This window comes from Peromyscus maniculatus, chromosome 23 (genome assembly GCF_049852395.1).
Source record: "Peromyscus maniculatus bairdii isolate BWxNUB_F1_BW_parent chromosome 23, HU_Pman_BW_mat_3.1, whole genome shotgun sequence".
NCBI lineage: Eukaryota > Metazoa > Chordata > Mammalia > Rodentia > Cricetidae > Peromyscus > Peromyscus maniculatus.
Genome location: NC_134874.1, coordinates 28837741 through 28860520, shown reverse-complemented (window position 1 = coordinate 28860520; position 22780 = coordinate 28837741). Strand labels below are relative to the sequence as shown.

General features: G+C 52.6%; 1 protein-coding gene across 1 annotated transcript; it reads left to right on the top strand.

The window, feature by feature from the left end:
- Positions 1-4490: 4490 nt before the first annotated feature.
- LOC102924179 (mucin-17) lies at positions 4491-15408 on the top strand. The gene is made up of 11 exons (XM_042268316.2): positions 4491-5376; positions 5573-5767; positions 6729-6850; positions 7172-7230; positions 8419-8573; positions 9176-9244; positions 9338-9500; positions 11497-11658; positions 11832-11926; positions 12838-12917; positions 14818-15408. Coding segments are annotated over exons 1-11 (1143 nt in total). The 5' UTR covers positions 4491-5375; the 3' UTR covers positions 14860-15408.
- Positions 15409-22780: the final 7372 nt, after the last annotated feature.

Genomic DNA, 22780 nt, shown 5'->3' with positions numbered 1-22780 from the left:
ACTCCTGAACCCACAACAACTACTGAACCCACAACTCCTGAACCCACAACAACAACTCCTGAACCCACAACAACAACTCCTGAACCCACAACAACAACTACTGAACCCACAACATCAACTACTGAACCCACAACTCCTGAACCAACAACAACTCCTGAACCCACAACAACAACTCCTGAACCCACAACAACAACTTCTGAACCAACAACAACAACTTCTGAACCCACAACTACAACTTCTGAACCCACAACAACTCCTGAACCCACAACAACAACAACTTCTGAACCCACAACAACTCCTGAACCCACAACAACAACAACTCCTGAACCCACAACAACTCCTGAACCCACAACAACAACTCCTGAACCCACAACAACAACAACTGAACCAACAACAACTCCTGAACCCACAACAACAACTTCTGAACCAACAACAACTCCTGAACCCACAACAACTCCTGAACCCACAACAACAACTCCTGAACCCACAACAACAACTCCTGAACCCACAACAACAACTCCTGAACCCACAACAACTTCTGAACCAACAACAACTCCTGAACCCACAACAGCAACTCCTGAACCCACAACAGCAACTCCTGAACCCACAACAACAACTCCTGAACCCACAACAACTTCTGAACCAACAACAACTCCTGAACCAACAACAACTCCTGAACCCACAACAACAACTCCTGAACCCACATCAACAACTCCTGAACCCACAACAACTACTTCTGAACCAACAACAACAACTCCTGAACCCACAACAACAACTCCTGAACCCCCGACAACTACTGAACCCACAACAACAACTTCTGAACCCACAACAACAATTTCTGAACCAACCACAACAACTCCTGAACCCACAACAACTCCTGAACCCACGACAACAACTTCTGAACCCACAACAACTCCTGAACCCACAACAACAACTCCTGAACCCACAACAACTCCTGAACCCACAACAACTCCTGAACCCACAACAACAACTCCTGAACCCACAACAACTCCTGAACCCACAACTACAACTAGTGAACCCACAACAACCACTCCTGAACCCACAACAACAACTCCTGAAACCACAACAACTCCTGAACCCACAACAACTCATGAAACGACAACTCCTGAAACCACAATAACTCCTGAACCCACAACAACTTCTGAAACCACAACAACTCCTGAACCCACAAAAACTCCTGAAACCACAACTCCTGAAACCACAACTCCTGAAACCACAACAACTCCTGAAACGACAACAACTCCTGAAACCACAACAACTCCTGAAACCACAACTCCTGAACCCACAACAACTCCTGAAACGACAACAACTCCTGAAACCACAATAACTCCTGAACCCACAACAACTTCTGAAACCACAACAACTCCTGAAACCACAACAACTCCTGAACCCACAACAACTCCTGAAACCACAACAACTCCTGAACCCACAACAACTCCTGAAACCACAACTCCTGAAACCACAACAACTCCTGAAACTACAACAACTCCTGAAACCACAACTCCTGAAACCACAACAACTCCTGAAACCACAACAACTCCTGGACCCACAACAACAACTCTTGAACCCACAACAACAACAACTCCTGAAACCACAACAACTCCTGAAACTACAACAACTCCTGAAACCTCAACAACAACTCCTGAAACCACAACAACTCCTGAAACCACAACAACAACAACTCCTGAAACTACAACAACTCCTGAAACCACAACAACTCCTGAAACCACAACAACTCCTGAAACTACAACTCCTGAAACGACAACAACTCCTGAAACCACAACAACTCCTGAAACCACAACAACTCCTGAAACTACAACTCCTGAAACCACAACAACTCCTGAAACCACAACAACTCCTGAAACCACAACAACTCCTGAAACCACAACAACTCCTGAAACCACAACAACTCCTGAAACTACAACAACTCCTGAAACTACAACAACTCCTGAAACTACAACAACTCCTGAAACTACAACAACTCCTGAAACCACAACAACTCCTGAAACCACAACAACTCCTGAAACCACAACAACTCCTGAAACCACAACAACTCCTGAAACGACAACAACAACAACTCCTGAAACCACAACAACTCCTGAAACCACAACAACTCCTGAAACTACAACAACTCCTGAACCCACAACAACAACAACTCCTGAAACCACAACTCCTGAACCCACAACAACTCCTGAAACCACAACAACTCCTGAAACCACAACAACTCCTGAAACCACAACAACTCCTGAAACGACAACAACAACAACTCCTGAAACCACAACAACTCCTGAAACCACAACAACTCCTGAAACTACAACAACTCCTGAAACCACAACAACTCCTGAAACTACAACAACTCCTGAAACTACAACAACTCCTGAAACTACAACAACTCCTGAAACCACAACAACTCCTGAAACCACAACAACTCCTGAAACCACAACAACTCCTGAAACCACAACAACTCCTGAAACGACAACAACAACTCCTGAAACCACAACAACTCCTGAAACCACAACAACTCCTGAACCCACAACAACAACAACTCCTGAAACCACAACTCCTGAACCCACAACAACTCCTGAACCCACAACAACAACTCCTGAACCCACAACAACAACTCCTGAACCCACAACAACAACTGCTGAACCCACAACTCCTGAACCCACAACAATAACTCCTGAACCCACAACAACTCCTGAACCCACAACAACTACTGAACCCACAACAACTCCTGAACCCACAACAACTACTGAACCCACAACTCCTGAACCCACAACAACAACTCCTGAACCCACAACAACAACTCCTGAACCCACAACAACAACTACTGAACCCACAACTCCTGAACCAACAACAACTCCTGAACCCACAACAACTCCTGAACCCACAACAACAACAACTTCTGAACCCACAACAACTCCTGAATCCACAACAACAACAACTTCTGAACCCACAACAACAACTTCTGAACCAACAACAACTCCTGAACCCACAACAACTCCTGAACCCACAACAACAACTCCTGAACCCACAACAACAACTCCTGAACCCACAACAACAACTCCTGAACCCACAACAACAACTCCTGAACCCACAACAACTCCTGAACCCACAACAACAACTCCTGAACCCACAACAGCAACTCCTGAACCCACAACAGCAACTCCTGAACCCACAACAACAACTCCTGAACCCACAACAACTTCTGAACCAACAACAACTCCTGAACCAACAACAACTCCTGAACCCACAACAACAACTCCTGAACCCACAACAACAACTCCTGAACCCACAACAACTACTTCTGAACCAACAACAACAACTCCTGAACCCACAACAACAACTCCTGAACCCACAACAACTCCTGAATCCACGACAACTACTGAACCCACAACAACAACTTCTGAACCCACAACAACAATTTCTGAACCAACCACAACAACTCCTGAACCCACAACAACTCCTGAACCCACGACAACTCCTGAACCTACGACAACAACTCCTGAACCCACAACAACAACTCCTGAACCCACAACAACTCCTGAACCCACAACTACAACTAGTGAACCCACAACAACCACTCCTGAACCCACAACAACAACTCCTGAACCCACAACAACAACTTCTGAACCCACAACAACTCCTGAACCCACAACAACAACTCCTGAACCCACAACAACAACTTCTGAACCCACAACAACTCCTGAAATCACGACAACAACTTCTGAGCCCACGACAACAACCTCTGCGCCCCCCACCACCCCCGGTAAGCCGCTGTCTCTGTTTCCCGTGGTCCCCGCCGTCCCGGGTTCAGGTCCCACCCTCTCAGGTTGTGATTCCCGTTTTTGTCTTTCTCATCCGGCTCCGTGGTTGTCGTTCAGTTTGGTTTTTCAGGTCCTTCCTCCTGGGTTGTTTCACACTCCTCCTCCCGTGTCACATGATTCCCTTAGTCATGTGACCTCCCCCCCCCCCCCCCCCCCGGGTTCCTCTTTATTTTTTTCCCGGTGTCTCCTGTCCTGGTTCCCTCACCTCAATCCTCAGCCGTGCGTTTCTCCCGTCAACTCTGTCCTCTCCGGCTCCTTTTCCCAGTGTTTATTGTTTTCCATAGCAGCGCACCGTTTGCACTCATCTACACACACACACACACACACACACTCACGCACACACACACACACCGAGACACACACTCACACACACAAACACACACATACTCACACACACAGAGACACACACTCACACACACACACTCACTGACACACACTCACACTCACACACACTCACACTCACACTGCATTAATAGGTAATAACACAAAGAGAACATTTTAGTTATTTAGCTGCTCCACACAGACCGTGAGCAGCTCTGAGGTGTCTGCTCCGTCACGCTGCACGTCTCGGCCTGGCAGGCGTCACAACAACAACGTCACAACAACAACAACGTCACAACAGTTCCAGCTCCGGCTCCTCTTGGGCACTGAGGGGCCAACTTTCCACCCATCCTCACCCTGGGTGGAATCTCCACTGCTCCCGGCCCCGGATCCCCCAGGCTCTGTCTCCGTCTCCAGTGTCAGTTCTCAGCAGTTCTCTCCTCCCGAGGCTGAGACGGGGAGACGGGAGCTGAAATCCTAGACGGGGAGACGGGAGCCGAACCCCTGACGGGGAGACGGGAGCCGAACCCCTAGACGGGGAGACGGGAGCCGAACCCCTGACGGGGAGACGGGAGCTGAACCCCTGACGGGGAGACGGGAGCCGAAATCCTAGACGGGGAGACGGGAGCCGAACCCCTGACGGGGAGACGGGAGCTGAACTCCTAGACGGGGAGACGGGAGCCGAACCCCTGAGGGGGAGACGGGAGCCGAACCCCTGAGGGGGAGACGGGAGCCGAACCCCTGACGGGGAGACGGGAGCTGAAATCCTAGACGGGGAGACGGGAGCCGAACTCCTGAGGGGGAGACGGGAGCCGAAATCCTAGACGGGGAGACGGGAGCCGAAATCCTAGACGGGGAGACGGGAGCCGAACCCCTGACGGGGAGACGGGAGCCGAACTCCTAGACGGGGAGACGGGAGCCGAACCCCTGACGGGGAGACGGGAGCTGAACCCCTAGACGGGGAGACGGGAGCCGAACCCCTGACGGCGTCAAGTCCATCGTCCACCGCGCTGGCGCTTGGGCAGGACTCTGTCTGCACTGCCTCTGTCCGTGTCGTGGGCGGCGCTGCCTGTCCCGTGAATACGGGGTCTGACCACACAGGCCACGCTGTCAACCAGACACGGCCGTGCAGACCCGGCCTCTCATCCCAGGGCTCCGGAGGCCGAGGCCAGAGGATTGCCAGTTCAAAGCCTGCCTACGCTACGTAGTGAGAGGCGGTCTCAGAAAACAGAGGAGGGAGGGAAGAGGAAGAGAACGAAAAAGGAGAAAGACAAGACAGAGAGAGCAAAGGAGGGAGGGAAGAGGGAAAAATCCAGAAAGAAAGAGTGGGGGCATGTCTGACACGCGCCACGCTGTGGCACGCCACGCAAGCGCGTGCTAGGCCCTGGCTTGGTCTCTTGCAGTGAGCTGTCTGAATGGAGGGTCCTGGAACGGGCAAGTCTGCCTTTGCCCCAACGGCTTCACGGGGAACCTCTGCCAGGACAGAGTTCCCGTGGTGGTCTGCCAGAACGGAGGCACGTGGGACGGGCTCAAGTGCCAGTGTACCAGCCTGTTCTACGGGCCAAGGTGTGAGGACGTGGTGGACAGCATCGAGATCGGTGAGTGAGAACCCACAGAACCACCACGTGTGGGCAGGGCTCTCCCGCCCACTGCCGGGCAGAGAGTCCCCATCAGGCCCTGCCCTTGCCCTACCTCCCCAGGCCCATATTTTAAAAAAAGATTCATGCGTGTGAGCATGTGTGTAGGGGGTGGGGAGCAGGGGCGAGTGTGTGTGCATGTGTGAGCATGTGTGAGCATGGGGGGGGGCATGTTTGCAAGTGCCACAGGTGTGGGCACCCACAGCGGCCAGAAGAGAGCGTTGGGTCACCTAGAACGTGAGTCACAGCTGACTGTGAGCTGCTGGGAACCGAACTCCAGTCTCCCACAAAAGCAATACGAATGCACTGTTAGTCACTGTGGTCACCCCATATTTTACTGTTACCTTGGTGGTAAAAATGTTAAAGAGCCGGGCAGTGGTGGCACACGCCTTTAATCCCAGCACTCGGGAGGCAGAGGCAGGTGGATCTCTGTGAGTTCGAGGCCAGCCTGGGCTACAGAGGTCCAGGACAGCCAGGTCTACACAGAGAAACTGTCTCGAAAAACCAAAACCAAAAAAAAAAAAAAAAAAAAAAAAAAGTGTGCCGAATGCTATGTGTACATGCATACATGTGTGCATGACTTGTGTGTGTGTGGTGTGTGTGTGTGTGTGTGTGTGTGTGTTGATGGAGACAAAAGCTGAGGTTTGTGCTTGCTAAGCAAGCATTCTACCCCTGAGTTATACCCCCAGATTAATGCCCAGGTTAAACACTGTTTTCGTTTGTGAAATGTTCAGTATGTAGCGGACTCATCAGGATGCTCAGGGGCGTTCTAGCTCCCATCAAGATGCCATCCGTAGCCCTCAGGAATACCGTGTGCCCCCTTCCTCTTCCAGGGGACAGTTTGCTGGAGGAGGCTTGTGTCACTCCCTGCATCCGGGGTGGGTCCCTCTCAATGGCCGGTGCTTCTGTCTGTCCCCCTTAGAGCAAACGGTCTCTGCATCCGTGGAAGTGACCGTGACGGTGACCAGCCAAAACTACAGCGAACAGCTACAGGACCGACAATCCGATGAATTCAAGAAGTTCAATAAAACATTCACAGAGCAGGTAACCCTGGGGACCCCGCCAGGGCCATTCGGCCCCCACCCACCCCGCACTGCATCCTGTGGAGGGGAGAAGATAGCAGCCGAGTGTGTTAGATACGTGTGCTTCTCAGCTAGCCAGGGCAGGTGAGGGATGGGAAGCAGGATTTGCCAGGCAAAAGGGTACCAGGTCGGCCAGGTCTCTGACAAGGGAACTTTCTCCTTGGTTTCTGTGCCGCTGGGAGGTGAGGTGGGGATTGGGGTGGGGATTGGGGAGTTCTGATGTCCCACAGAAAGTCCCCGCGGTGGGACTTCTGCCATGACACGCTGGCCCCTTGCCTTTCAGATGGCGAAAATTTATGCCGGGATCCCTGAGTATGACGGGGTTGTCATCAAAGGGCTGAGGTGAGTACCTGGGCCTGGCAGACCACGTCAGCCCACAGTGGGTGCTGTGCAGGAACACAAGTGGATGTAGCTTGAACAACAGAGATCTCTTCTAAGCTCACAGCTCTGGGGCCTGGAAGTCTGAGATCAAGGGACGGTGTCTTTTCCCTGGGTCCTCTGTGTGCAATCTTGGCTGTCTCTCTGCCTAGCCAAATTTTGTGTGTTTGTCATATATACATATTTTTGTGTGCATACATGTGTCTGTGCATGCTTCTGTGCATGGGTGTATGCATGTGTGTGTGTGTGTGTGTGTGTGTGTGTATAGGTACATGTGTACATACATGTGAATACCTGTGGAAGCCGGAGGTCCACAATGGGTGTCTTCCTCAGTCATCTCTCTCTCCACCCTATTTTTAGTGACCGGGTCTCTCACTTAGCCAGGGGGTCATCAATTCAGCTAGGCTCCCTGGCCAAGGAGGTCAGGGGATCCACCAGCCCTGCTCTCCTTGGTGCTGGGGTTACAGATGCATGCCATTGTGGTGATACGTTGTGTACCCTAATGAAGCTTGTCTGGGGATCAGAGAGACACACAGTTAAACTTAGAAGCCAGGCAGTGGTGGCACATGCCTTTAATCCCAGGAAGTAAGACCGCAGGGCAGAGAAAGGTGTATAAGGTGTGAGGAAACAGGAACTCACTCTCTCTCTAGGGTGAAGATCTCATAAGAACTAGTGGCTGGCTGTTCTGCTTCTCTGATCTTTCAGCTTTCATCCCGATATCTGGCTCTGGGTTTTTTATTAAAAGATCATTAGAAGTTTGAACAACATGCCATGACATTCAGCTTTTACATGAGTGCCTGAATTCTGTGTTTATATGACAGAGGCTTCATTAACTAGCACTCCCCATATGTGTGTGTGTGTGTGCGCGTATCTCTCACTCTCTCTCTCTCTGTCTCTGTCTCTCACTCTCTTTCTCTTCTCTGTGTGTGTGTGTCTCTGTCTCTCTCATCTCCCTCTCTCCCTCTGTCTCTGCCTTTCCTATATTTGCTCTATAGTCCAGGCTAGCTTGAACTCACTACATAGCCCAGGTTAGCCTCAAGCTCTCAATCCTCTGGCCTGGAATCCCTCCCAGGATTGTAGAGGAGGCAAGGGATGTCAACAATAGGTGTGACCACAGGAGGACGCTCAATGGTCCTACCCCTCTCTCCCCAGGAAGGGCAGTATCGTGGTGGATTATGACGTCATCCTGAAGGCCCCGTACACTGAAGGATACGAAAATGTGGTAGAGGACATCCGCAATAATGTGAAGGAAAAAATCCAGAATGCGACCGCTCAACAAGTACTTGTTGATAATAACTGTAGTAAAGGTAAAGTACTCCTGGAGGGAAGTGCTCTCAGAGGGTGACTCGTTAATCTCTCTGATTTTTGACTCTGGGACAGGTCAGGCACAGTGAAGGAAGGCAAGATTGTGCGTCACTGGGATCTGGGTCCAGAGCTAGGGCCTGTCACCCCTGTCAGAAAGCTTTGGGTGGGAGGGACAGAGCAGTATAGAGATGGGAATTCCTGCAGAGCATCAACATTAAGGGATTCAGGACAGACGGGGCATCACATGACTGACTACATAGTGGATCTTCTGAACACAATGAGTAGTGCGGGGATCCTGGCAGAGGGGGTGTGGGACCTCTGAGCCCCAGGACCCGGTGAGGGTGGCTCATTGGAGAGCTGGGAGCCTGGCATCCCCTCCTGCGGTTTCCTGCTTCCACGCCCACTAGTTCTGTGCTGTGGCCAAACCTGGCAGAAACAAGGCCAAAGAGGAAGGATTTATCTGGGTTCCTGGTTTGCAGGGATACAGTCTCCCCCAGTGGGCAGGCTTGGCCACAGGCAGCCCTGTGGATACAGTCTCCCCCATTGACCCAGGGAAGCCACCGGGAGCCTCTGTGACAATCCGCGTTGTGTGTTTCCTTCACAGAATTTTTGCTGTGTTTCAACTCAGCTGCCACCAGTGTGCAAAACATTTCCATCACTGAAACTCCTGAAGGTATGTAGTGTGTGTGGTTCTGGGAAAGGCTTGGCAAGGTAGAGGGGAGGGGCAGACCTCCTGATTCTTAGCTGATCTCCCATGTCCCCTCAGAGGCGTGCCGGAGGCAGGCTGGAGAGGACTTTGCCAAGTATGTCACCTTGGAATACAAGGACACTAAGCTGCACTGCATCACGCCCTGCTCATCGGGCTACAAAGCCTCCTTGGACTGCCACTATGGCAAGTGCCAGCTGCAGCGAAGCGGCCCCCAGTGCCTGTGAGTACCCCGCTGTGCCGGGGGCTGGGTCTCCTGGAGGCCAAGGTCATGAGGTTGCGAGAGAATCCGTTTGGACGGTTAAAGGGACAGGCACAGCCAAGTCCAGAGCAAAGGGGGTCAGGGGATGTCCAGCCTGGCAGGAAAAACTCCGACACGGAGCGAGCGATGGACGCTCTAGCTTCGGGAGGCTCCCGGTCTAGCAGAGAACACAGGGCCTCCTTCCCAGGGAAAGAGCATGTGGCCCCGAGGCCCGGGAGGTGTCGCAGTGGGTAAAGACGCTTGCCGCTAAGCCTGGTGACCTGAGTTCGATCCCTGGGACCCACGTGGTAGAGAGAGAGAGCCGACATTTGCAAGCTGTTCTCTGACATACACACACACACATGAACGCACGCACACACACGCACACACACACACACACACACACACACACGCATGCATGCACGCGCACACACGTGCACACACAGAGTAAATAAATGTAATTTTATAATTTTTAAAAAAAATGTCCTCTGCTATTGAAATAGATAAAGAAAGCCTTTGGGCGGCGGCAGCGCACGCCTTTAATCCCAGCACTCGGGAGGCAGAGGCAGGCGGATCTCTATGAGTTCAAAGACAGCCTGGGCTACAGAGTGAGTTCCAAGAAAGACGCAAAGCTACACAGAGAAACCCTGTCTCAAAAAAAAGGAAGAAAAAAAAAACTCTATGTGTCTCCATGGCAACAGGGAACCTGTATATCCTAGTCATAGACATAGGAAACCGAAGAAAGGCATTATGAACTGAATGCTGAGTGTGGTGGTGTGTGTCCGTGATACCAGCACCTGGGAGGCAGAGGCACCAGGAAGATCATGAGTCTAAAATCAGCCTGAGCTGTCCCGAGAGGCTCTGTCTCAATAATAATAATAATAATAATAATAGTAATAATCAAGGACTAGGAAGGTCTGGGAAGACGGCAAAGTTGGTAAAGTGCTTGCCACACAAGCCTGAGGACCTGTGTTCAGATCCCCAGCCCCCAGGTACAAAGCCACGCACAGGCTGCAGAGACGTCTTGGAAGCAATGGGCACCCACCTGGTGGTTCACAACCACCTGAAACTCCAGTTCCCGGGAATAATGCCCTCTTCTGGTTGCTATGGGTACTGCAGGCACATGGCGCACACGTATACAGGCAGGCAACTTTCACCTGCGTAAAATAAAAATTAATTTACTTTGAAAATTCAAAATAATGTTCTAAAAATATGTCCATGGTAGCCCATCCTTATAATCCCAGAGCTGAAGAGGCAGAGTCAGGTGGAATCCTGGGACTTGCTGGCCAGCCCGCCTGGACTACTTGTCAAGCTGCAGACACGCTTATTAATTACTCTTTGCTCACACTGATGAAACGCCATGGCCAAAAGCAACTTACGGAAGAGCATTTATTTTTGCTTTGTGGCTCCAGAGGAGGGTGTCCCATAATGGACAGGAAGGCATGGCCAGCAGAGCAGAAGGGAGCCGAGAGAGCAATCTGGAAATGGGGAGAGGCCATGAGCCCCCAGAGCCCACTTTGAGACGTATTTCCTCTAGCAAGGCTCCAGGTTTTTTGAGACAGGGTTTCCCTGTGTCGATTTGAGTCTTTCCTGGAACTCACTCTGTAGCCCAGGCTGGCCTCGAACTCACAGAGATCCGCCTGCCTCCCGAGTGCTGGGATTGAAGGCGTGCGCCACCACTTCCCAGCAAGGCTCCACTTCTTAAAGGTCCCATAACCTCCCCAAACAGTACCACCAAATGCGGGCCAAATACTCACATAGTGGGGGGGGGGCACTTTTCACGACAACCGTGTGGAGACCTTGTCCTGTGGACAGCGCCTGAGGGATGGCGCCTGCGATGGCCTCTGTCTCCACGCGTGGGTGCGTGCGTGCGTGCGTGCATGTTCAGCTCCCCAAGCTCTAGCCAAATGTCCCCCCCTCACTGGATACCCCGCGGCCAGAGCATGACCGTGTCTTCCCTCCCTGCCCCTCCCGTCAGCTGCCTGACCACAGACACTCACTGGTACAGCGGGGAGACCTGCGACTGGGGCATCCAGAAAAGCCTGGTCTACGGGCTGGTGGGAGCCGGGGCGGCCGTGCTGCTGGTGATCCTGGTCATCCTGGGCGTCTTCTCCTTCCGCTTCAGAAGAGAGGCCAACAGGTAAGCGGCGGGCGCCCCTTCCTTCGCCGTCCTCTCCCTCCGTCCTGCCTCCGGCTGTGAGCTCGCTTCCCGAGGCCGACAGTGAGCTGCCCGAAGCGGAGACGTAGCTCATCCTGGGTCTCGGGCTCTTCTCTGTGATCGTGACTGGGTCCCGTGGTGTTTTCTACCCACAGGCAAAGGTCCCGAGTGTCTCAGCTGCAGAGGTGGAATGAGGAGGACGGCCGGGACCCTGGAGCCTTCCACAACGTCGGTTTCAACCACAACGAAGGTACGGGCGATCTCTGTGGAGCTCAGACTCAGCGTGGTGGGGAGGGTGGGAGACGCAGGAGACCCGGGAAAGGCGCGGGATCATTACCCATCCCCGGACACTCCGCGCCACCTTCAAAAGCTTACCTAGAACCTGAGTGAGATATAACATGGGTAACACCCTAGGGGCCCGGAGCCAACTGATGGCGCACATTTCTCCAGAACATAAAACTATGCCTGCAGGGGCGTAGATGAGGGCCCAGGACCGAGTATGCTCATCAAGTGACTTAAATCGCAGGCAAGAGGTTAGCGTTGTGGTTTGTTAAATGCAGGCATTATCATTTCTAGAAATGGGGCTGGGCAGTGGGTCAGTGGGTGGAGGACTTGGTTAGCATTTATGGAGTCCTGGGTTTGGTCTCCAGTACCACATAAACCAAATATGGTGGCACACCTGTGTGATCCCAGCAGACAGGAGGGTCGAGAGTCCAGGTCATCCTTGGCTACATAGCGAATTTGTGGCCAGCCTGAGATAGGTGAGACTGTATCAAAAACAAACAATGGCCGGCCTGGTAGGGGACCCCTTTAATTCCAGCACTCGGGAAGCCGAAGGAGGGGATCTCTGAAGTTCAAACCCAGTCTTGTCTACATCATTTTTGAGACACAGTCCCTCTCTGTAGGCCAAACTGACCTCAAACTTGCCATCCTCCTGCCTCTGCCTCTCGAGTGCTGCTGCTATAGACATACACTCCTGACTGTCTTTAAAGCACTAGGCAGCTATTGGAGAGCGACTGACTTCGGCAGCCCACCCACCACACTCGCATTGGCTTTCGTTTCATGGGCGTGGGGACGAACACCCTCCCCATCAGTGGGCTCGAGGGTCTGATGAACACTTGTCTTTCTAACCCTGTCTCTTTGGGCTTCCTCCTCCCTCAGAACAAGAAGACTACGTCCACTTGGGCTCCATGTACAGCAACTTCGGGGCCACCCTGAGACATATAGACCCTGAAAGAAAGGTAAGAATGACCCAGATGAACCACGCACCTCCTGTGCCCTGGGTCTGCCATGTTCCTTCTACCTGGTGCCCTCGGGCGAGCAAAGCCTTAGTGTCTACGGTCCAGACAGCGGTCTCCGGGGCACACGGCCGTAGTGTTACTCGGAAGGGCGGGAATTGGGGGAGAGGAAGCCAGCACTTTCCCTGGCTTCAGATTCGGTTTCTTTCTGTGCTAGGTAAGTCCTTCATGCCCTAGTTATTTAAAATTTAACTTGGTGGGGAGAGTCTGGAGAGACGGCTCGGTGAGGAAGAGTACCTGTCGCTCTTCCAGGGACCATGTTGGGTTCCCAGTACCCACATCATGGTTCACAACCATCCATTACTCTAGTTCTGGGGAACTTGACACCCTCTTCAGACCCCCATAGGCACCAGGCATGCACATGGTGCACTTACATCCATGTAGGCAAACACTCATACACATAAAATATAAAGTGAATCACTCTCTTTAAAAAAAAAAAAGAATTTAAATTTTTTTGAGACAGGGTCTTACTGGGTAGCCCAGGCTAACCATCAAACTTGCATTCCTCCAGCCCCAGTCTCTTGAGTGCTGGGATTACGGGTGTGCATCACCAAGGCATTATACTCTTTAAAGTTATTGTTTACCGCTGGGCATGCCCCCCACCATTTCATAAGCTGGGGGTGCCCACCTGTCGTTCCAGAAGGTCCAGGTGACATCTTCTGCCCAAGGAGGCAGAAGCAGGAGGATTGGAAATTCACGGTCTTCCTTGTCTGTGGGCATGAGTTTAAGGCTAGCCTGGGCTACATACGACCGTCTCCAAATATTTCTTTTCAAATATTTGAAATATTTGAGGACAGGAGAGACCTTGAGGGCTATTACTAAACCCAACTGTCTGGGAAGGAGGGATGCAACTTGTTTGTACTAGACTCCAAAAAAATAAGACAAATTCCAGGGCTGGCAAGATGGCTCAGTGGGCAAAGACACTTGCCGTCAAGCCTGAGGACCTGAGTTCAATCCCCAGGACCCACAAGGTAGAAAGAGGGAACTGATTCCCATTTACTGTTCTTGGACCTCCATATGCATGCCACGGCTCATGTGCACCCTCCACCCCAGAAATAAAATGTGGGTCCAACATGGTGAACACGCCTTTAATCCCAGTGCTTGGGAGGCAGAGGCAGGTGGATCTCTGTGTGTTCCAGGCCAGCCTGGTCTACAGAGTGAGTTCCAGGACAGGCAGGGCTGTTATACAGAGAAACCCTGTCTTGGAAGGAAGGAAGGAAGGAAGGAAGGAAGGAAGGAAGGAAGGAAGGAAGGAAGGAAGGAAGGAAGGAAATGTGATAACGTTTTTAAAGAGGCAGGTTCCAGCTGAGTGCTTCCACAGACCCAAGTTTTTTTAAACTTTCTTTTTATTTATTCTTTGTGGCTTTCACATCATGCATCTCCATCCTGTTCACTTCCCGTCCCTGGGTATCTGCCCTCTGCCCTTGTAGCCCCCACCCCTTAAATAAAATTTAAGAGAAAAGAGAAAAAGAAAAGGGGGATCTCGTCATGGAAGCTGCAGTGTGACGCAGTGAGTCACACAGGAAACCCTGTGTCCGTGGATCTGTTCTTGCGAGTGTTCACTGCAGAGCCACCGGTCTGGTTCAAGGCCTCAGGTTTCCGCTACACTATCAGTGCTGGACCCTCACTGGAGCTCCTCCTGGTTATCCTGCCGTTGCCCTGTGTCGCGGAGATCCCGCAGCTTTGGGTCTGCAGGACCAGCCTCCTCATGGGCTCCAGCAGACCACAGATGGGGTGGACGTTGGGGTGGGCTAACCTATAACCCTGGACCTGGACCAAGTCTTGAGTGCTTCCAAAACTAGATTTCTCCTGTGCTCAGCCCTGCTTCTGTTTCTCTTTTCAGATCCAGATTCAGAGGCCCCAGGTGGTCATGACATCACTGTAAACACTAACCCAAAAGCGGTTTCGCATGGATCCATGGAGCTGAGGGCTGAGGAGAACCCCACTGGGTCAAGCATGGTGGCACACGCCCTCCATTGAGAACTCCCCATGGGGAACTTACTGGGAAATTGACCCTGTAGTTGGCGAGACTGAATAAGAGAGAGACAAGAGTGATGGAAGGTCGAACAGTGTGGAAAGTGCAGTGGGCATGCCATGATGGTGGGCGATGCCCCCGGAGTCCCATGTCCAGAGATGTTCTACTCCTGGCCCGATTCAGCACCAAGGACAGTGCCGCCGCCACCCCCACCCCCACCCCATACCCGTTGCTGCTAAATGATTGCTTTGACCCTGGGTTGCATTTTACCATCTGCAAAACACTCCTCTAAGAAAGATTGACCCATCTCCACGGGAAACACTGTTTTTAATATAGACTATGTGTCTTCCCAAGGTCATACTTAGTTTTGAGTTTCTTTCTGATACTGGGTATAATTAAAGCTTTATTTTGGTGCATTCTAATTATTCCTATGTAAATACAATTATATGCTTATTTTTTTAAGATTTATTTCGTTTTTAATTGTGTGTGTGTGTGTGTGTGTGTGTGTGTGTGTGTGAACATGAGTGCAATTGCCAGTGATGGCCAGAAGAGGGCATCAGATCCTCTGGGCTGGAGTAACAGGCTATTGTGAGCCTTTATTTGGTACTGAGAAGAGAACTCAAGTTCTTCTGTAAGAGCAGTCACACTCTTAACAGTCTCTCTATCCCCATACATGCTTAAAATAACTAAAGACATCCAAAGCCAATTGGTTCCAAGTTTTACAGATTTTAGCACTTTATCTATTTGCCACATTGTGGCTCCTGGGCCACATCTGCTGGTTTCTCTGTCCTCCTCTTCCATCCAGATGTGACTCAGCCCTCAATCCTAGGAGAGGGAATATTGTCACCTAAGAAAGGTACCACCCATGCTGGGCAGTGGTGGCGCTGGCCTTTAATCCCAGCACTCGAGAAGCAGAGGCAGGTGGATCTCTGTGAGTTCGAGGCCAGCCTGGGCTACAGAGCGAGTTTCAGGACAGCCAGGGATACACAGAGAAACGCTGTCTCGGAAACAAACAAACAAAAAGGCACCACCCCAGCCGTCCCCAGCATCACTGCTGGTCTCTGGGGAATGTCATGAGGCTGGAACATATCTGTTCACACACATAAGCATACATAGAATCAAGCTCTCTGGGGGGCTGGAGAGATGGCTCAGTGGTTGAGAGCACTGGCTGCTCTTCCAGAGGACCTGGGTTCAACTCCCAGCACCCACAAGGCAGCTCACAACTGTCTGTGACTCCAGTTCCAGGGGACCTGACACCCTCACACAGACACACATGCAGGCGAAACACCAATGCACATAAAATAAAAAAATAAATTATTTTTTTTAAGAAAGAACACTTCTTGGGTAAGCGTGAAGACATGAGTTCAAATCCCCGGAAGCCAAGTTAAAAGGAGGAAAACTGGTGAGATAGTTCAATGGGTAGAGGTACTTTCTGCCAAGCCAGACCTGACAGAAAGAGAGAATCAACTCCCGAAAACTGTCCTGTGATCTTCACATTGCACCGTGACACATGTGTGCACACATGTAGACACACAAAAGAAGAACCTGGGATTACGGATGCGTGCTGCTGGTCCATCTACACGTGACTCTGTGGATCCTACCTCAGATCTTCACACTTGGTCAGCAAAGCACTTTATCATGGAGCGCTCCCTCCAACCCTCGGGGATGGTCTTGTTTTATTTTATTTATTTCTTTTTACTTTTACGTGCACGGGTGTGTTGCCTGCATGTATGTCTGTGTGAGGGTGTCGGGTCCCCTGGAACTGGAGTTACAGACCGTTGTGAGCTGTGGTGTGGTTGCTGGGAGTTGAACCTGGGTCCTCTGGAAGAGCAGCCACTGCCCTTAACCGCTGAGCCATCTCTCCAAGCTCCTTATTTATTTGTTTGTTTTTGAGACAGAGTCTCACTTTGTAGCCCTGGTGAGCCTGGAACTCACTGTGTAGACCAGGCTGGCCTCTAGCTTACGGAGATCCACCTGCCTCCTGGGGGCTGGGATTAAAGGCGCGGCCCAGGAAGAAGGGGACGTTCATTCTCTGCGCTTCCGGTCCACTTTGCCCTTAGTGGCCTCCGGCTTCAAGCCGCCCTCACTGCCCAAATCTAAGACAGAGCCCGGACTCTGCCGCCCCCTCGTGGGCGTTCTGAGCATCTGAGGCACTGGTCGGTTTCTCAGCCGTTCGCGTGGAAAATCTGCCGCCCGCACCGGGTTCTTTTTTTTCTTTTCATTTTTACCCTCAGATCCTCAGCTCACTGAATCTAGACGTCTTCACGTTAAGGGTTGCCTCTCGGGGAGGTGGCAGCGGCATGTGCCACACAGCCTGATGACCTGAGTTTGGTTCCTGGGACCACAGGGTAGGGGAGAACCAACTCCTGAGAGTTGTCTTTGACCTTGCTCACCTTGGCAGGTGAGCGTGCGCACCCACCCACACCCACACTCACATGCACACAAATAAAACAAGTGATTTTGCGCGCGCGCGCGCGTGTGTGTGTGTGTGTGTGTGTGTGTGTGTGTGTGTGTGTGTTTTGTTTTGGAGACAGGGTTTCTCTGTATAGCCCTGGCTGTCCTGGAACTCACTCTGTAGACCAGGCTGGCCTAGAACTCACAGAGATCCACCTGCCTCTGCTTCCCAAGTGCCAGGATTAAAGGGGTTCACCACGACTACCCAGCCAAAAACAAGTAATTTCTTAATGGGGGGGGGGGAGGATTCTCTCTCATGAGCCTGCACATCCACGAAACGGGAGGGGACCTTTCCTCTCCTTCTCTTTTGTGACTCGGTCTCTTGTAGGCCAGGCTGGTCTCCCACTTGAGCATAGCCTTGAACTTCCGATCCTCCTGCCCCTACCTCCTGGGTGCTGGGATGACAGGCGTGGACCACAGCACCAAAAGGAGGTCTTTCACGGGGCTGTCAACGCTGCCTCCCATTATCAACACCGTTTCCTGCCGGCTCCCATTTGCTCTGTCAGTCAGCCACTGGCCACTGGGTGAGTGTGCGACCACTGGGTGAGTGTGCGAAGGTCACGTCTTCCTCCAAACCCTGTTGTCTCACTTGAAAAAGCCGAGTGACCAGGAGCGGCCAGATGGCTCAGTGGGTAAAGGCACGTGCCACACCTGGCAACCTGAGTTCGATTCCCGAGACCCACGCGGTAGAAGGAGAGAACTACTGACTCTACACATGCACAAAAATTAATCATTAATTAACCAAGTGTGAAAAAAGGAGTGGCCGTTATCTCATAAATGAGGGCACCGGAGGCAGAGACCAGGGATTTGCCCAGAGTACCAAAAGGTTAATGGAAGGAGCCTTGGCGGGCTGAGGCAAGAGGATCACAAGTTCAAGAACAGCCTGGGCATCATGGTGGGACCCTGCCTCTGAGAATTAACCAAGTAGGACAGCAAACAGGTGGGTTAGTACTAAAAGAGGGTGAACCCCAGTTTAAAAGGTGTCCTTACCAAAAGGGGACGTTTTGACGCAGACGCATGCTGAGGGGGGGCCAGCTAAGAACGGGGAGATGTGATGAGGGGAAGGTGGTGAGGCCACAAGCCAAGGACACCAGAGACGGGCGGCGAGATGAGGTGGAGACGGCTGATGGAGGTGTGTGTGTGTGTGTGTGTGTGTGCGTGTGCGTGTGCGTGCGTGTGCGTGTGTGTGTGTGTGTGTGTGTGTGTGTGTTTCCCCTGTACTGGGATTGAAACTAGTGTCTCATGTGTGCTGAGCACTTCAACCAGAGACAATCCCTCATGCCTCCCCTAGGCAAGCACTTTACCAGCCCCTCACTGGAGGATTCTAGGCAGGTGCTCTCCCACTGAGCCACACCCCAGCCCCTCACTGGGGGATTCTAGGCAGGGGCTCTACCACTGAGCCACACCCCAGCCCCTCACTGGGGGATTCTAGGCAGGGGCTCCACCACTGAGCCACACCCCAGCCCCTCACTGGGGGATTCTAGGCAGATGCTCTACCACTGAACCACACCCCAGCCCTTCACTGGGGGACTCTAGGCAGGGGCTCTACCACTGAGCCACACCCCTAGTCTTTTCTTTGCATTTTGAGACAAGGTCTCTCTAAGTAGCCAGGCTGGCCTTGAACTTCCTTCCATCCTCCTGCCTCCGGTCTCCCAAGTAGGATCACAGCAGGTCTGCACCTGCCTTGTAAGCTGACACACGGGGAGAAGATGGTCATGGACTCCCCAGCTCCTCCCACAGCCTGCCCCCCAGCTCCCAGCTTCCTCACCACGTGCACCTGAGCCCACGTGTGCCCGGCCAGGACCTGGTAACTGCTCAGCACTCCCTCCCTCCCTGTCCATTTGGGGTTTGCTCATCCACACAATCTCCCTGACCATTGTTCTTCTGTTCTTGGGGTGGGGCAGAGGGAGACCAGGTCTTTCTATGCACGCTCAGCTGGCACAGGACTCACTGTGGAGCCCGGGCTGGTCTGGGACTTTGAACAACACTCCTGCCTCCTCCTCCTCCTCCTCCTCCTCCTCCTCCTCCTCCTCCTCCTCCTCCTCCTCCTTCCAGGTAAATGTGCCTCCACTCCCAGCCTGCCAGTTGCTCTTGACCTGAGGAAACCTCTGGGGCTTCCACCTAGCTAGCTTGGCTTCCCACCCCCACCCCCACCCCCCATTGGCTCTGCCTCCCTCCCTCCCCCTCTTCGGCGCCCTCCAGGAGGCACAAACCTAATCAGACTGATTATCGCCCAAGTTCAGTTCCACTCTCTCTGGCCGCGACACAGGCTGTAAATTTCCTTCACTGTGGGGCTCCCCTGTGAGTCCTGCCTCCTGTCTGGCGGCTCGGCCTCCCCGCCCCCCACCTGCTGTATCATCGCAGATGAGTCAGCCCTGCCCCCCCCCCGGGGTGTCACTTCAACTCCACCTGCAGAGCCACAGCACCTTCGTGGGTTAGGCAGGGTCCCCCACAGGGGGCGCAGAAGCCAAACCCCGCACAGCCATCCAAAATACCACACCGTTAATGGACTCGGAGATCTGACCCTTTCCCCCAACCGCCCCCCATCTCTGCAGGCTCAGGAGGCAGGCTGCTGGCATCCCTTGTGGTTTATTTATTACACGATAAAGTCTGAACCCGTGGCTTTAATTTCATACTCCGTCCTCCCCACCCCTTAGGTCTTTAGAGATAAAGTGTGACCAGAAAAGAGCCAGAGAGGGAGAGGCAGGATTTATAGGTCCTGGGTCCCCTGGGATGCGGAAAGAAGCCGGGCTGGCCATTCCCTTCCCTTTGCTTCCTTCCAGAGGAAGGGTGCGGAGGCCTGGCCCTGCTCAGGAAGCAGAGAGCTCTTTAGAGAGGGCCGGTGATTCAATTAAGCTTTAACAAGCCAGGATTGCATCTTCCATACACAGGCACCATGTGAGGCGTTGGGGGTGGGTGGCGGGACAGGAAGGGGGAGACACCCAGGGAGGGAAGACCCTCATCTCACGCCCAGATAGGACCGAGAGAGGGATGAGAGGGATGTTCCAAGTGCCTGTCACAGCAGCGGAGACCCGGGTAAGAGAGACGTGGCTCTACCGGAGGGCTTCCTGGAGGAAGGGGGATGGAGTCTGATTCTAGAGAGGACGACTCTGGAAGGGGAAAGGGGCTGAGAGGATGGCTTCGATGTAGCAGGCAGGGGGTGGAGTCCCGTTTCTAGGGACCTTGAGAGGAAGCAGGTGCTGGGGAGACAGGCGCGTCCCTGGAGCTAGCTGGCCACCAGCTTAGCAGACACAGCGTGCTGCAGGTTCAGGGTTAGCATAGGCGGCCACCTGAGAGCCCGGCCTCTGGACGTGGCCGTGTGTGTGTGTGTGTGTGTGTGTGTGTGTGTGTGTGTGTATTATTATCTTGGTTATGGGCTGGAGAGATGGCTCAGCCGTTAAAGGCTAGGCTCACAACCAAAAATATTATCTTGGTTACATTAATTGAGGTGGAACGACCCGCCCACCGTGGGCGGCGTCATCCCCTGGCTGGGATCCTGGGCTGTGTCGGTGGTGTGAGTGGACAACGGCGCATGCGCTCATCGTTCTCTGGTTCCTGGCCAGGGTGGGATGTGACCCGCTGCTCAAGCTCCTGCGGCCGCCATGAATTCCTCCCCACGGAGACATGAGCCGCCACCCAGGAGGAGCCCTTCCTCCCTAAGCTGCTTATTGTCGGGGTGTTTTATCACAGCAAAAAAGGAAAACAAACCCAAGGCAGTGCTAACAGAGGTCGACACAAATAACAAATCCAAGGTGGGTGACTTCCTGGGGCTGGCACCCGAGGCTGACCTCCGACCTCCACATGCACGACACACATGGTGTATGACACACGCGCGCGCACACACACACACACACACACACACACACACAAACTGATGTCAGCAATTGATTTACTTATGCACTTCACCTTTGTATGTATATATGGTGTGTGGGGGGGTGAGCATGTGGGTGTGTGTGAGCGTGTGGGTGTGTGTGAGCGTGTGGGTGTGTGTGAGCGCACATGCCATGTGAGTGTGTGGAGGTCAGAGGGCAGCCTCCCGTGTTGTTCCTTGTTCCTCCCCTTCTACCGTGTTTGAGATGGGGTCTCTCTCTCTCTCTCTCTCTCTCTCTCTCTCTCTCTCTCTCTCTCTCTCTCTCTCTCTCTCTCGTTTGCTGCCGGCTGCAGATGGCTGGGAGCCGGCCTGTGAGCCTCCAGGATTCTGTCCCCACCCCGCTCCTCACGCAGGGAATGTGGGATCACAGACGCGTGTCCCACCACATCCGGCTTCACGCTGGTTCTCGGGTCCAAACCTGGATCCTCACGCACATGGTTTTACTCACTGGCATGTAAAGAGCAGACATTTTCCTCGCACACAGACGAGATGTTTGTGAGAGCCCGGCACTTACTGGTCCCTAAAGTGAGTCCTGGTGGACACCAGGGAAGACAGACAGAGAGACAGACCAGCACACGCGGGGGGGGGGGGGGGGGGGGGGGGGGCGCTTCTACAGCACGTCAGGAAATAACGGATGATGGACGGCTGCTTCTAGTTTTAAGAATGTATGTGTGTACCTGTGGGGTGGGGGGGGGGTTGTGTGTGTGAGATATGTATGTGTGTGTGTTCATACAATGTATGTTTGTACAGCATGTGGTGTGTGTATGTGTGTAGTGGGTGTGGGTGTGTGTCTGTACAGTATGTGTGTGTGGTATTGGTGTGGTCTATGTGTGGGTGGGTGTGGCGTGTGTGTACAGTGTGTGTGTGTAGTATATGTGTGTATGTGTGGTATGTGTGATATATGTATGTGTATGTGTGGTGTGAGTGTGATATGTATGTAGTGTGTGTGACATGTGTATATATGTGGTATATGTGTGTGATATATGTGAGTGTATGTGGTGTGTGTGTGTTTGGACAGTATGGGGGTGTGGTATGTGTATGGTGTGTGTGGTAGATATGTATGTGTGTTCATACAATGTGTATTTGTACAGGTGTGGTAAGTGTGTGTCTGTATGTGTGGTGGGTGTGGGTTATGCTGTACAGTGTGTGTGGTGGTGTGTGTGTGATCTATGTGTGTGTGTGGTACGTGTTTGTACAGTGTGTGTGGTGGTGTGTGTGTGGTACGTGTTTGTACAGTGTGTGTGTTGTGTATGGTACGGTGTCCAGGCTCCCTGTCTCTCGGTCTCTGATGACCAGACACAGCCCTTGTACGTCCAGAACCATGACCCAAAGCAAACCTTTCTTCCCTTCCAAGGTGACCGGCCTGGGCAGTTTGTTACAGTCTAAGACACGGTTTTATAAAAGCTGCACCATAACTGGATTATAAAACCGGATGAGCTCACGCAGGGAGGAAGTGTGAGGAGACAAGGAGATAAACGCTGAGAACTTCAGGGTCAAGAAGACAGA